The following is a 12,216-nucleotide window of genomic DNA, read 5'->3' on the forward strand; positions in this document are numbered from 1 at the left end:
TATCAAGATTTGAGGGGAAGAGGGGCCATATTCATCTTCACAATAAAAAGTCACTATCGGCCTAGAGGCTCAGCTGTCAAACATGGTATTAGAGGGGTGTCCAAAGTAACGTGTTTCTGATTAGTAGTTTAAATACTAATGTCTGTAAATGCTACACTTTTAAAAAGAATAAATTACTGTAGATACAGTTAGCCATACAACCAAGTCACTCGCAGACACTTGTATGCTTTCTTGAATGAGAGAGAAAAAGGTGAAGTTTCAGCTATCAGCACGGGCATCAGCTGTCATGTGTCATCTTGGACAACAGGATGAATGCTGCTGTTACAGAACACGAAACAAGGGAGCCCAGGGTCAGGGAGCCCGGGGCAGGATGCCAGGGTTGAGAGCACATTTGTGGCCATGTCCCAGTGTCCTGCAACTGGGGGAAAAGGAAGGTTAGGAGATGTTGGGATGCAGGATGAGTGATGCATGAGGCATGCACTTGAGGCTTTAAGGAAGCAGGATTAGCCCTCTGTTCAACCGGACATGTTGATACTCATAATTTACATTAGTACCGAGAAGGCGGCAGCAGGGCAATTACATCAGGTTAAATGCCAGTTCTTGAGGGGAGGAGCCTTTAGAGCTGGGGGTGGAGCTGAGTCCCCCTCCCCTCAGTTACTCATGGGAAACCCGTTCCAAGGCCACATAGAAACTGTTCTTGTCATCTAGGCAATGCCAGCCAATTGGTCCGATTTCACAGTCTGCGCACACCAGAAACTTGATGTTGCCCACATCCTTGGTGAAGCCCACGTTCTCAAAGATGAACATGTCATCAACCAGCCAGTGCTCCTGGAGAAGCTCGCCGTCAGGATTGCTGCCATCAGCCAGAGCTGGTTTCTTTCTCATGGAGGGAAGGAAAAGCTGCAGTGGAAAAGAACACAAAGAATGCAAGAGCTGACTGGCCAGTCACGTCATCACCCCCATTCCACTCACACATTACACTGCTCCCTAGCACTTTCTCGGAATGAAAACAAAATGAGGAGCCCGATCATTGACGGATGAGGATGCTGGGCGGCTCCTCTGTTGCCTCTAGTCCGTGCCCTGATTCTTATGAGACGTTAAAGAGGTAACATGCCGTTTTCAACTGGCTTCACTGCTATCCTTACCATGATCCATAAGGCCCTGCCTGTTCCTAATCTCCCTCCAGCCACACTGGCCTTGCCTTCTTCAAACAGGGTAAGTGTGCTCTGCCCTCAGATCCTGGCAAGGCCGGTTCCTTCGTGATATTCAGCTCAAACGTAACCTCTTCGGGAGGTCTTCTCTAACCAAACAATCTGAATTAGCTTCCCATACTGCCCACTATGTTTTATTTTATACTTTTCAAAGTTTACTTAACTATTTTGAGAGCGAGATCGAGTGGGAGAGGGCGGGAGAAGAGAGAGAATCTCAAGCAGGCTCCACACTGTCAGCATGGAGACCAATCATGGGGCTTGAACTCACGAAGCGTGAGATGATGACCTAAGCTGAAACCAAGAGCTGGTCACTTAACCAACGGAGCCACCCAAGCGTCCTTATATTTTTTTATATGGCTTTACTGAGGTATAGTTGACACATATACTGCACAATACTTAAAGTATACAATTTGAAACATTCTGGCCCAGACATCTACCCATAAATCATTACCAGCAAGACACCAAGCATATTCATCACCCCCAAAGTCTCCTTATGCCACTACCTCTTTATTTTCTATTTACCATTCTCTGAACTTAATGTATTGGCTTATTTACTGTGGGTCTCCCTCCACTAAAATGTAAGCCCCAGGAAAGGAAGGAGCTTACCTTTCCTGTTCACTACTCTATCCCCAGTGCCTAGAGTAATAACTGGTATAGAGCAGGAACTCAAATATTTGTCAAAAGAATAAGTACAGGATACCTGGCTTTGCTCTATTCCATCACTGTAAGGTATGTGCTGGATTTATCTTACAAAAGAACATTAACAAGGAAAATCTAGTTCTAGAATTCAGAATAGCATCCCAAGGATCCTTGTACCCACAAATCAACATGCCTTCCCAATCACTACGAGAAAGCCTTTGGCACACGCGCATGTATGTACGTACACACACACACACACACACACACACACACACACACCCTTTAATTTCTTCCATATGGTTAGTTCACACACCTTTAGCAGCCCCACAGTACTGCAAGATACATACAGCAAAGCTCGTTACTCCTCTGCTCTCATCGTCATGGCTACTGCCAATACACTTATTTTCCACCCTATGAAACACTTTTCAGTTCTTACTTTATTATGACTATGAAAATATTTGCTACAAAGCCAAGTAGTAGTCTATGGCTGTTTCTTTCTGGTAAGTTTTTTCTTCATAGGTAACAATTTACTTTTTTTTCCCCTCTTGCGTTAACTTTCAACGTACCTACTATCATTTTTTTTTAAATTTAAATCCAAGTTTGTTAACATATAGCGTGTTAATGGTTTTAGGAATAGAATCTAGTGATTTATCACTTATACATAAAACCAAGTGCTCATCCCAACAAGTGCATTCCTTAATACCTATTGTCCATTTAACCCATCCCCCCCCCACCTGACACCCCACCAGCAACCCTCAGTTGTTCTCTGTATTTAAGAGTCTCTTATGGTTTGTCTCCCTGTTTTTCTTTTCACTTCCCTTCCCCCATGTTCATCTGTTTTGTTTCTTAAATTCCACACATGTGTGAAATCATATGATATTTGTCTTTCTCTGACTAACTTATCTCACTTAGCATAATGCATTCTAGTTCCATCTACATTGTTGCAAATGGCAAGATTTCATTCTTTTTGATTGCTCAGTAATATTCCACACACACACACCCCCCACATCTTCTTTATCCATTTGTCAGTCAATGGACATCTGGGATCTTTCCATAATTTGGCTATTGTGATAGTGCTGCTATAAACATTGGGGTGCAAGTGCCCCTTTGAATCAGCATTTTTGTATCCTTTGAATAAATGCCTAGTAGTGCAATTGCTGGGTAATAGGGTAGTTCTATTTTTAATTTTTGGAGAAACCTCCATACTGTTTTCCAGACTGGCTGCACCAGTTTACATTCCCACCAGCAGTGTAAAAGGGTTCCTCTTTCTCTGCACCCATGTTATGTTTCTAATGCAACCCCAAACTCTAATAACATAGGATGGCCTCAGTGAGCTAGTCTGGCATTAGCAATCAAAATAAAAGCAAAAAAAAAAAAATTATTTTTTGATGTTTTTGTTTTTTTTTAAGTAGGATTCACGACCAAGCGTGGAGCCCAATGTGAGGCTTGAACTCATGACCCTGAAATCAAGACCTCAGCTGAGATACAGTTGGATGCTTAACTGACTGAGCCGACCCAGGCCCTTCCCCCTGCACCAATTTTTTTAATTAAAAAAACAAAACAAAAACAAAAACAAACCCTAACTGGACTGACATTATTCCAAAATAAAAGGGAAATGCTTTGGTAGGGATGAGGAAGCCTCTCCTTGAATGCTAGTTAGGGAATCACAAGAGATGCTACCGTGTATTAAATACCCCAGAGTTTGCACTTCTGGCCATACTGTAGCCAGTAGGTGTCCCTAATAGGGAGGGGGGAGCACTGATGCAGAGCTTTTTTACTCCCCATCTTCCGAGCACCTGGTTTACTAAAACAGGTATCTGTGCAGTACCCTGCGCTGTGTCACCTGAGACATCAGCTGAGGACATCATAAAATAGAACAGTTCCTCCTCCTGTTACACTGTCATTCCAGTCACTCTTTTTGCCCATCTGATGTTTAAATGAACCCCCAAATGCTTTGTTTTACACTAAGTGAAAAACTGGAACAAGCAGAGGCGAAGAGGAATCAAAATTCAGAAACCAGGAAACCTGGATTCCAATCCTAGCGGTAGCTTTCTGTGGGCCTAAATTTCCCTAAAAATATTTCTGGGCCATATTGTAGGTGTGAAATCAACATCTTAACTAAATGTAAGGGGAGTGAAATGTTAAGGGGAGAAAAAGACTTGCTAAGCATTAGCCCTTAGGACACATCCAACAAAGGAGAACCAGCTTCCTTCCCACAGTTCCCATTTATAATGCAAAACAGCGCCTCAGCAGTCTTGATTAGTGATTTAAGGGAAATACTATTAACCATTCATTCAAGGGGTCCTACTGGGTGCTGGTCCCTCTCTTTCTCAACATTCCCATTTTTATTGAAATCCCGTAGGTCAGATCCACAAGACTAGACCTACATATATGCACACTGTATGTGCAGGTGTATGGAAGTCAACCCATTCACTGCAGTGCCCAGAGCTATTGCAGGGTCAAGTTTTGGAATGTAACATTTAGAATAGAATTAGGCTTTCTAGATAGACTACTGGGGTGAAAATCAAGGAATTAATGCCTAATTTGAGGCTGCTAGGTCAGCCGGTTGGGGGACAAAGTTGCCAGTTCCATCCCTGACCAGGTGGGTTAACTACTCCGGACTCCAGGCTGTACCCTAATCCTGGACTGGCTCCTCAGAGATAAGTAGAATACCACAACTCGGTGAGATTCTCAGTGGAACTCTTTGCTTTTTCAATAACTGTTAACAGTACCCTTTATTTTTTTAAGTTTACTTATTTTTTCTGAGAGAGTTCATGTGTGCAAGTGAGTGAGCAGGGGAGGGGCAGAAAGAGAGGGAGAGGAGAACCCCAAGCAGGCTTTGTGCTGTCAGCACAGAGCCCGATGTGGGGCTTGAACCCACAAACTGTGAGGTCATGACCTGAGCCAAAATCGAATGTGAAAGGGAGGGAGAGAGGGAGGGAGAGAGAGAGGCAGAGGGAGGGGGGGAGGGGGACAGGGGGAGAGAGAGGGAGAGAGAGAGAGAGAGAGAGAGAGCAAGCCAGCAGGGGAGGAGCAGAGAGAGAGAATCTCAGGCAGCCCCACCCCCACCCCCCCTTGCTCCCCATCAGCACAGAGCCAGATGTGGGGCTCGAACCCACGGACTGCGAGATCACCACCTGAGCCGAAGTCAGATGCCCAACCGACTGAGCCACCAGGCGCCCCTTGTGGTGGTTTTAAAACATGTCCACAAATTATTTGTCAATCGTTCCAAGACATAGACTCCACGTCTCTCACCTTGGGTCTGGGCGAGCCACCGTGACGGCCTCAGTGGAATCAAGTGCGGTGGAAGTGACAGGCTAGGTCAGAAAAGGCCATGCCGTTTTGGCTGGTTTCTCTGGGTACACTTGCTCTAGGAGCCTTCAGCTACTATATGAGAATTCCAGCTACTCTGAATACCTCCAGGTACCCTCCAGGCATCACATGGAGAGACCTTGGGGAGAGAGCCACCGAAAGACCAACGTGCCCCCAGAGCCTATTTCAGTGCTCAGGTGTCTGAGTCTTCCCAGGCCACAAGCAGACACGTGACGGTAGAGAGCGTTTCAAATGACCCTTCTGACTGCACATGAAAGACCCCAAATGAGAACTGTCTAGCTAGGCCCCGCCAAGTTGAACTTTGCAGTTCTTCACACATACTGCGCTTTCTCTAACAACACTGAAACATCACACTGCTGTCCCCTCCACCTCTGTTCAGCTTCATTATAAATTCCTCTGTCACAGACCTCAGGTAAGATTTCAAGAAGTACCGAGCTAAAGGGTATGAACGTTTTATATGGGAAACCAATTATAGGCCTTTTTAACACATGCTGCACCAACAGTGACATACTAATCCATTCCACCCATGCTAACCCATTATTTACACTGGGCTAATAGCTTTTGTTCACTGATTTACTTACAACTAAGTATCTATTAAGTTCTTACTTATGGGCACAATCTAAGTGTAGGAGATACAGAAGTGGATAGGATCTAGGACCTCATAGGCCAGTGGTAGAAATACTAATAATTTCATAAGATCAACTGAGATTATAGATGTGAGTGTGCTTTGCAGTCTTTAGGCCATGATTTCCGTCTTGGTACTGCTGACCTCCTGGGATGGAGAAGAAGTCTGTTGCAGGACCAGGGGACGGGGGTTGCTGTCTAATGCACTGCAGGATGCTAAGCCGCATCCCTGGCTTCTACCTTACTAGATGCCAGTAGCACCCTGTTATAGACTGTGTTCCTCCCAAATTCTTATGTTGAAACCTAATTCCCAATATGATAGGTCATGAGGACACAGCATATTTTTGGAGACAATTTTGAGTGAGGGTATGCACATGGCTGAAATGAGATTACACTTTGCACTTTCCTGAGGTTATTGTTACCCCTCAAGAAAAAGTTTAGTAAAATAAAAAAAAAAAATGTTTTCAACTTTCCCCTTTTGGGGTGATGGCAGCATGAAGAATATAAAAATATCTAACTTGAAGGAAATAAAAGATTAAAATAAAAATGAAATCTCCCTTCAAAAATGATTTCAGGACTTGAGCGGTCTGTCCCACTGGAAATCTGATTCGTTGGAGAAACTGCGTTCCACCCAGTACCTTGGTAAAGCGTGTAGGTTACGAGAGTCATCTGTCACATCCCCTACACTAAAGTCGGTTCTGGAGCTCTTTTTGGGGCGGCGAGGAGCCCATCAGAAAGGACACCGGTGAGAGCGGTGTGATGCGGGCCAGTCCGCAGGGTGGAGCTGGAAGGGCTGCCCGTGTCCCGAGGCGCCGGGCCCTAGGAAGCCGGCGCCTTGCCGCAGCCCTGCACCGCACGCGGAGGAGCAGCGTCCAGCGCGCCCCGCGCCCGCGGCGACCGGGTGACTAGCCGGCCCAGACCTAGGGCGGGGCTGGGGCTGGGGCTGGGGGCCGGGGGCCGGGGGCCGGGGGCCGGGGGGCCGGGGGGCCGGGGGGCCGGGGGCCGGGTCCCGGCAGCGCTCCCGCCGCCCAACTCCGGCGGGGGCAGCCTCAGGCGGAGCCTGGACGCGACGAGGGGCGCGGCCTCCGGAAACGCGCGCGGGGTCTGGGACACGAGCCACCTCGGCCCCCTGGGAAAGCGTGCGGGGGTGAACCGCCTCCAACCTGCCTCCCTACCTGTCGGCGGGAGAAGAGAGCGGTCCCTGGCTGCAGCACTCGGGAGCCACAGCGTTGGCACAGCACCGCCTTCCGGTTTCGACCCTCGGCTGACACTAACTCGTTCGGCGGCTCAGCTGGTTCCATCGCCGCTACCGCCACAGCTTCCTCGGCCACGACCGCGCAGGCGCTGTCTCTGCGGGCTTTTTCGGAACTGCGCGGGCGCGGCTTTCAGAGACGGGGTGGGGAGCGCACGGTCACTAACCCCCCCCCCTGCGCATGCGTCCTTCTCCCCTCGCTCGCTCTGGGTTCTACTGCGCAAGCGCCTCATTCATTACTTGAGTGGTTAGGTGTCCGCTGGCTTTGTGACAGGGTCACTCACTGGGACGTGACAAATCCTCTCTCTTCATACTCACCTGGTCTTTGGGCTTCCCTTAAATGTTGAGTAAAATCTGGGTAAATAAGCCATTAAAGTTGACCATACCATGTAGTTTGCTGAGATTTGACTTTGGTCTTCTGAATGAACGGGAACATTTCTGGAGGCAATGCGAAGGGAATCTGGGCCAGGCTATATACATCAGCAAGTTTTATCTACATTAGTTACTTCAACAAGAGACTACTTAAAGGGACATGTACCTTTTTGGTGTTGGAAAAAGATGCTTCCAGACTTTAATTGCTATCTGTTCTAATCATTGCAACTATTTACTATGTGGCAAATACCGTGTTTGAGTGCTTTAGAAACAAACCTATTGAATCATCACAATTCCCTTATGTGGTTGTCACTGATTACTCCCAGTGCACAACTGAGGAAGGTCAAGATCAGAGGCTAGTTTCCAGGGTCCATAGATCCAGGCCTGGCTCTAAAGCCACTGTCCTTCGTCATTATACTTTTCACTCCATTAGATTGATCTTTAGATCTCTAGCTTATCAGTTCTAGTGCATTAGGCCACGGATATCCTGAAATGGCAAGGGAAGCAGAATATGAAGGGGAACCAAGTTACTTAAATAGGTAATGTCTAATCTACCCATCATCCCCATCTGCAGGTTTTTCTTCTTCCTCTTTGTCCTTCAGTAATTCAACATTTAGTAATTATGTAATATAACTAAACCCTGAGGATACAATGATAATAGGCACTTTGTATTTGAGCACACAGTCTAAACAGGAAGACATACCCAAAACAAATGACATGTGATAAAGACAACCATGGGAACAAAGTGAATGGAAGCCAGGAATAGGGAATAATTCCATCTGGGGAGTTAGAAAAGGCTTTACCTAGGTGACATTTTAATTAGGCATCAAAATGTGACTAGGATTTTGTCTGAAAAGCAAGACTATGTCAGAAGAACAGTATAATACATGAACAAAGGTGAGAACACACTTAAGAATGGTTAGTAGTCCACTGAAGGACATTACACCTGAGGGAAGAGAAAACAGTGGGGGGGTGGGGGGGAGATCAGAATGGTAGAGTGGGCCCAGAGCACCATGGGTCTAAAGCCATGCTAAGGAATTTGAACTTCATAATGTGGGAAATGGGAATCTATGGAATTTTAGGCCAGAAATAACTGTTCCAATATTCACTGAAAATTTGCTGTATGTTAGGCACTGTAATGATGCTACATGTAATTGAGGAAGAACATTGATAACTAAATGGAGGGGCTAGACTGGAAGACAGGAAAAGAGCAGAGGTGAGGCTATCAGGAGGCTATTACTCCATGAGTCTGTGTAAGAGATAAAGGCTTGAACTAAGTGGTAGCAGAGGGAATACAGTTATAAGAATATATTTGGAACTATTAAAGATAATGTCATGTACAAGCCAGAAATGAATTGCATGTCTGTATTGTAATGGGGGTAACACAAGATAAATGAGTTTTCTGAGGTGGGATAACTAAGTGGCTGGTTGCCAGCGAAGAGAGCTAGAAAAACAGGAGGAACCCCCATATCAGGCATACCTCTGTGTAGGTGTATGAGAAGAGTATGCAAGATTGGAAGAGTGGAAAGACAGCAATGAGTTTTAGATGTTTTATGCAGAATATTCAGTTGTGGCTGCCATATAAGAACTCTTAAGTCAGCAGTAAAGATAGTTTAGGAGGCATCAGTTCTGAACCCCCACTTTTCCACCTCCCCTGGATCTCTTCCTGAGAAAGGATGAGTCATATGTTTCATAGCTGTGGTTTGATCAGCAGGCACAATCCATCTGCTGAGGAAAGGTTGGCAGGGCTTCTTTAGTGAAAATAACTTCCTCTTTGGCTCCCCCTTCCCTTCGCTCTGGGAATGTCAGGATTTCTGCAGTTGTGCAGGCCTTCCACATGGCTGTTTACATCAGGTGCCATAAATCAAAGCAAACAGAGAAAGGAATGGAGTGACTAAAGACCCTAAAATTCAAGTGGGTACTAAGTGAGCTCAAGATTGACTCCTCTTTATTCTGTTTGCTTTTCAAGTAAACTCCCAGTGTGAGAGGAGTCAATAAATACACAAATTCACGTAAATATTTTACTGCTGAGAAGCTCCACAAGGGTAAAGGGGCCACCTCTTACCCGCGTCTAGCAAAGAAACATAGTAGGGCCAGTTGGCAAACACATAAGGTGAAGAGGTTGAAGAGACAGGATCATACAGCTGATCTCTGCCTGGTCCCCCCCACCCCTCCCCAAGTATCTGCAAGACAGTGTTGGTTAGCCACAAACTCTCTTATAGGCACTTGAGACCACTGATTTTTAATATTTTCTTAAAAAAATACAAAGGAAATGAACTCTTTACGCCAATACAACTCGGGGAAAGAGGAAAAAAATGGAATTTTAGAATAAAGGGAAAGTGCATCCTTGTTTAGGTTACCACATCCCCACACTCCCAATACCCACAAAGCCAAGAATTTCACTCCGTAACACAGGGGAGCCTTGAATAGTGGCTCAGAAATTCAGAAATGGTGGTACCAAGTACTGGAACTAACAAAAGAGTTTTGGTTGCCTTGATTATTCTGTCCCAGGAAGAATAAAATCCACTCTAAGGACAGGTCAGGGAACCTCATAGTAGGAAAAGGACTAATTGTACCAAACACAGCAGTAAAAACCACTCCTTAGCAGAAGTGTGCCCTTAAAAGAACAGGGCAGTAATCAGGTAGCTGAATTTCTACGCTGCTGCCACCCCCACCCCACCCCCAAATAAATAGTAATGAAGTATAATAGTGTAGTAGTATTTGAGTCAACACAGACAGACAGTGTCTCACCGACTCAAGGCAAACCTTGCCATGGAGAGATGAGCCCTGGCGGCAAATAAGACGATTGTAAAATCACAGGTACTTCTAGTTTGTTCCCAGGCATACCAAACTCCCACCTTTATTCCATCTCTGCTCATCCCAACAGTTGTTCATTCTTACTCTGTCAATGCCAAGATGCGCACCCAGAAAGATCATGGGGAAATTAAAAGATCCTTCCAATAACACACCCTTTAAAGTCTTCCAGGTTATACCTCAGCGGTGTTCTAGGTTTACTCACATCCCATCAAATTCTGTTTACTTCCCTTATTCTAAACCCAGTTCTGACACACCAACCTTGTCCCTTAAGGCAAGGCCAGGTCTCTCCCCAAGCCCCCCAAGTTTTGATAGGGGGCTTTCCCCTCTATTATCCTCCAGAACGGAACTGTGTTGCCCCTAGTTACTTGCAGACTAGGAAAGGTATTTATTCCTGGAAAACAAGACTTGGATTTTACCCAGCTTACTCAAGTTGGTATCCTTCCAATCATACGCTGGATGCTGTCCACATCTAGTAGGTCATACTCACCTTAATTCTCTGCAATACACGAGGCACAACATATATATGGATTCTCCCAAGCACATGACAGTGCTCTCTGGACAAGGAGAGATGGTCTGGCCTCTCAGATCCATTCAGTGTGCATTGTCTTCCCTTGAGTGTCTGTTACCCACCCTCCTCAGAGAGAACTACCAGCACAAAGTGGAGTGTGTGTCAAATAAGTACAATCATCACCACACTGGTGCTTGTAATCACCCTGTGCACACGGTGAGAAATAGATATTCTGGAAAGGATCCTTGACGCTCCCGTAAACTGTCCCTTGGACTGGTCACTAGCTCTGGATGGCGCTCCAACGATGGTCACTTCTCTCGAAGAACACACACGCCAGCATCACAGCGCTGGGTTCCCATGGATGTCACTACTTCCCAACTGTCGATGATAGGGTCATAGCACTCGATGCTACTCAGCAGGGAATTCCCATCGTATCTGAGTGGGGAAGAAGCAAAAGAAGAAAATGAACTTTCTATTCCTCTCCGTACAGTCCTACATTAAAGTTTGCCACTGGAGATGTCTCCCCCAACCCAAACCCTGTCTCGATCCAAAAATTCGGAATGGATCATGTTGTCCTAGATGCACGACGACTCTAGCCTGGCTTCCAAATCCTTACCCCGCAATAGCATAAAGTCTCCCGCGAAGCACTGTGGCCCCTACATAGCATCGTGGAGTGGTCATACTAGTGACAGTTGTCCAGGAATCGGTGCGAATGTTGTATGCTTCAACAGAAGAAAGGTGGGCTGTACCATCAAATCCCCCCACCACATAAATATGGTCATTCAGCAGGGCTACTCCTGCACCTTGGAGGGAAAAAGGCATAGTAAATCAATACTACCAAGCTTAGGAGAAGAATTCTAAAAACAAAACATGATCATTGGTGGCCAGCTGAGTTCTAGAGTAGCTGAGGGATGTGGACTAGAGCCAGACAGGCTTAGAATAATCTAGTTGTCTTTATTTTCATTATGTTTAGAGAAAAGACAGGCAAAGAGGAGAATGAAACCAGACTTATGTTTTACATGAGTGAAGTGTACGGTGAAGAAAGAAATACAACTCTGATTTGTTGATACCCTCTTTGACTCCACCACCACTGCGTATGTAAAGATTTGTCAGCACAGTCGACTGTCCTCTCCTTTAGATATGAGTGGTCTTACCAGAGCGCTTAGTGGCCATTGGTGTAACATTAGTCCAATGTCCTGTGTGGGGATCATATTTCTCAACTGAATTTAAGATATTCAAGCCATCATATCCTCCTGAAAACCAAAGCAGAGACCATTTCAGACAGACTGGTAAACCCTCATGCCCATTCCCAGTGTGCCTCTCTCAGAGTGTTTCAACTAATTGTTATAGTTTCAGTTCTCCTTCAAGAGTTCCAATAATCCAAAGAAAAATCTGATAGTACCCTAATTTCTGCTTCCATGAGAAAGATAACCTCAGTTAACAGAAAAGATATTGGGATA

The 12,216-nt window shown here is 45.7% G+C and overlaps 2 protein-coding genes across 3 annotated transcripts in view; both read right to left on the reverse strand.

Annotated features, from left to right (window-relative positions):
* Positions 1-481: 481 nt before the first annotated feature.
* Positions 482-7,242, reverse strand: RABIF (RAB interacting factor). Its single transcript, XM_049634378.1, has 2 exons — positions 6,983-7,242; positions 482-900 (listed from the first exon to the last, which is right to left on the reverse strand). The coding sequence occupies exons 1-2, from the start codon at positions 7,106-7,108 to the stop codon at positions 655-657; spliced, it is 372 nt and encodes a 123-aa protein (XP_049490335.1). The 5' UTR covers positions 7,109-7,242; the 3' UTR covers positions 482-654.
* A 2,415-nt stretch (positions 7,243-9,657) lies between these two features.
* The window catches only part of KLHL12 (kelch like family member 12), a 35,098-nt gene continuing 32,539 nt past the window's right edge, over positions 9,658-12,216 (reverse strand). For both annotated transcript variants that reach the window (XM_049634374.1, XM_049634375.1), the window contains exons 10-12: positions 11,911-12,009; positions 11,373-11,559; positions 9,658-11,191 (exon numbers count right to left, since the gene is read on the reverse strand). In XM_049634374.1, the coding sequence (XP_049490331.1) occupies positions 11,065-11,191; positions 11,373-11,559; positions 11,911-12,009 (413 nt within the window). In that variant the 3' untranslated portion in view covers positions 9,658-11,064. The remainder of the gene's footprint in view (positions 11,192-11,372; positions 11,560-11,910; positions 12,010-12,216) is intronic.

This window comes from Panthera uncia, chromosome F1, assembly GCF_023721935.1.
Source record: "Panthera uncia isolate 11264 chromosome F1, Puncia_PCG_1.0, whole genome shotgun sequence".
Lineage (NCBI taxonomy): Eukaryota > Metazoa > Chordata > Mammalia > Carnivora > Felidae > Panthera > Panthera uncia.

What these genes read in the sequence shown, in the direction of transcription:
- RABIF (XM_049634378.1), bottom strand. Translation starts at nt 7,108, where the DNA reads ATGGAACCAGCTGAGCCGCCGAACGAGTTAGTGTCAGCCGAGGGTCGA. An exon ending in CTCTCTTCTCCCGCCGACAG is followed by an intron (nt 901 to 6,982) that starts GTAGGGAGGCAG and finishes TTTCCACTGCAG; the next exon opens with CTTTTCCTTCCCTCCATGAG.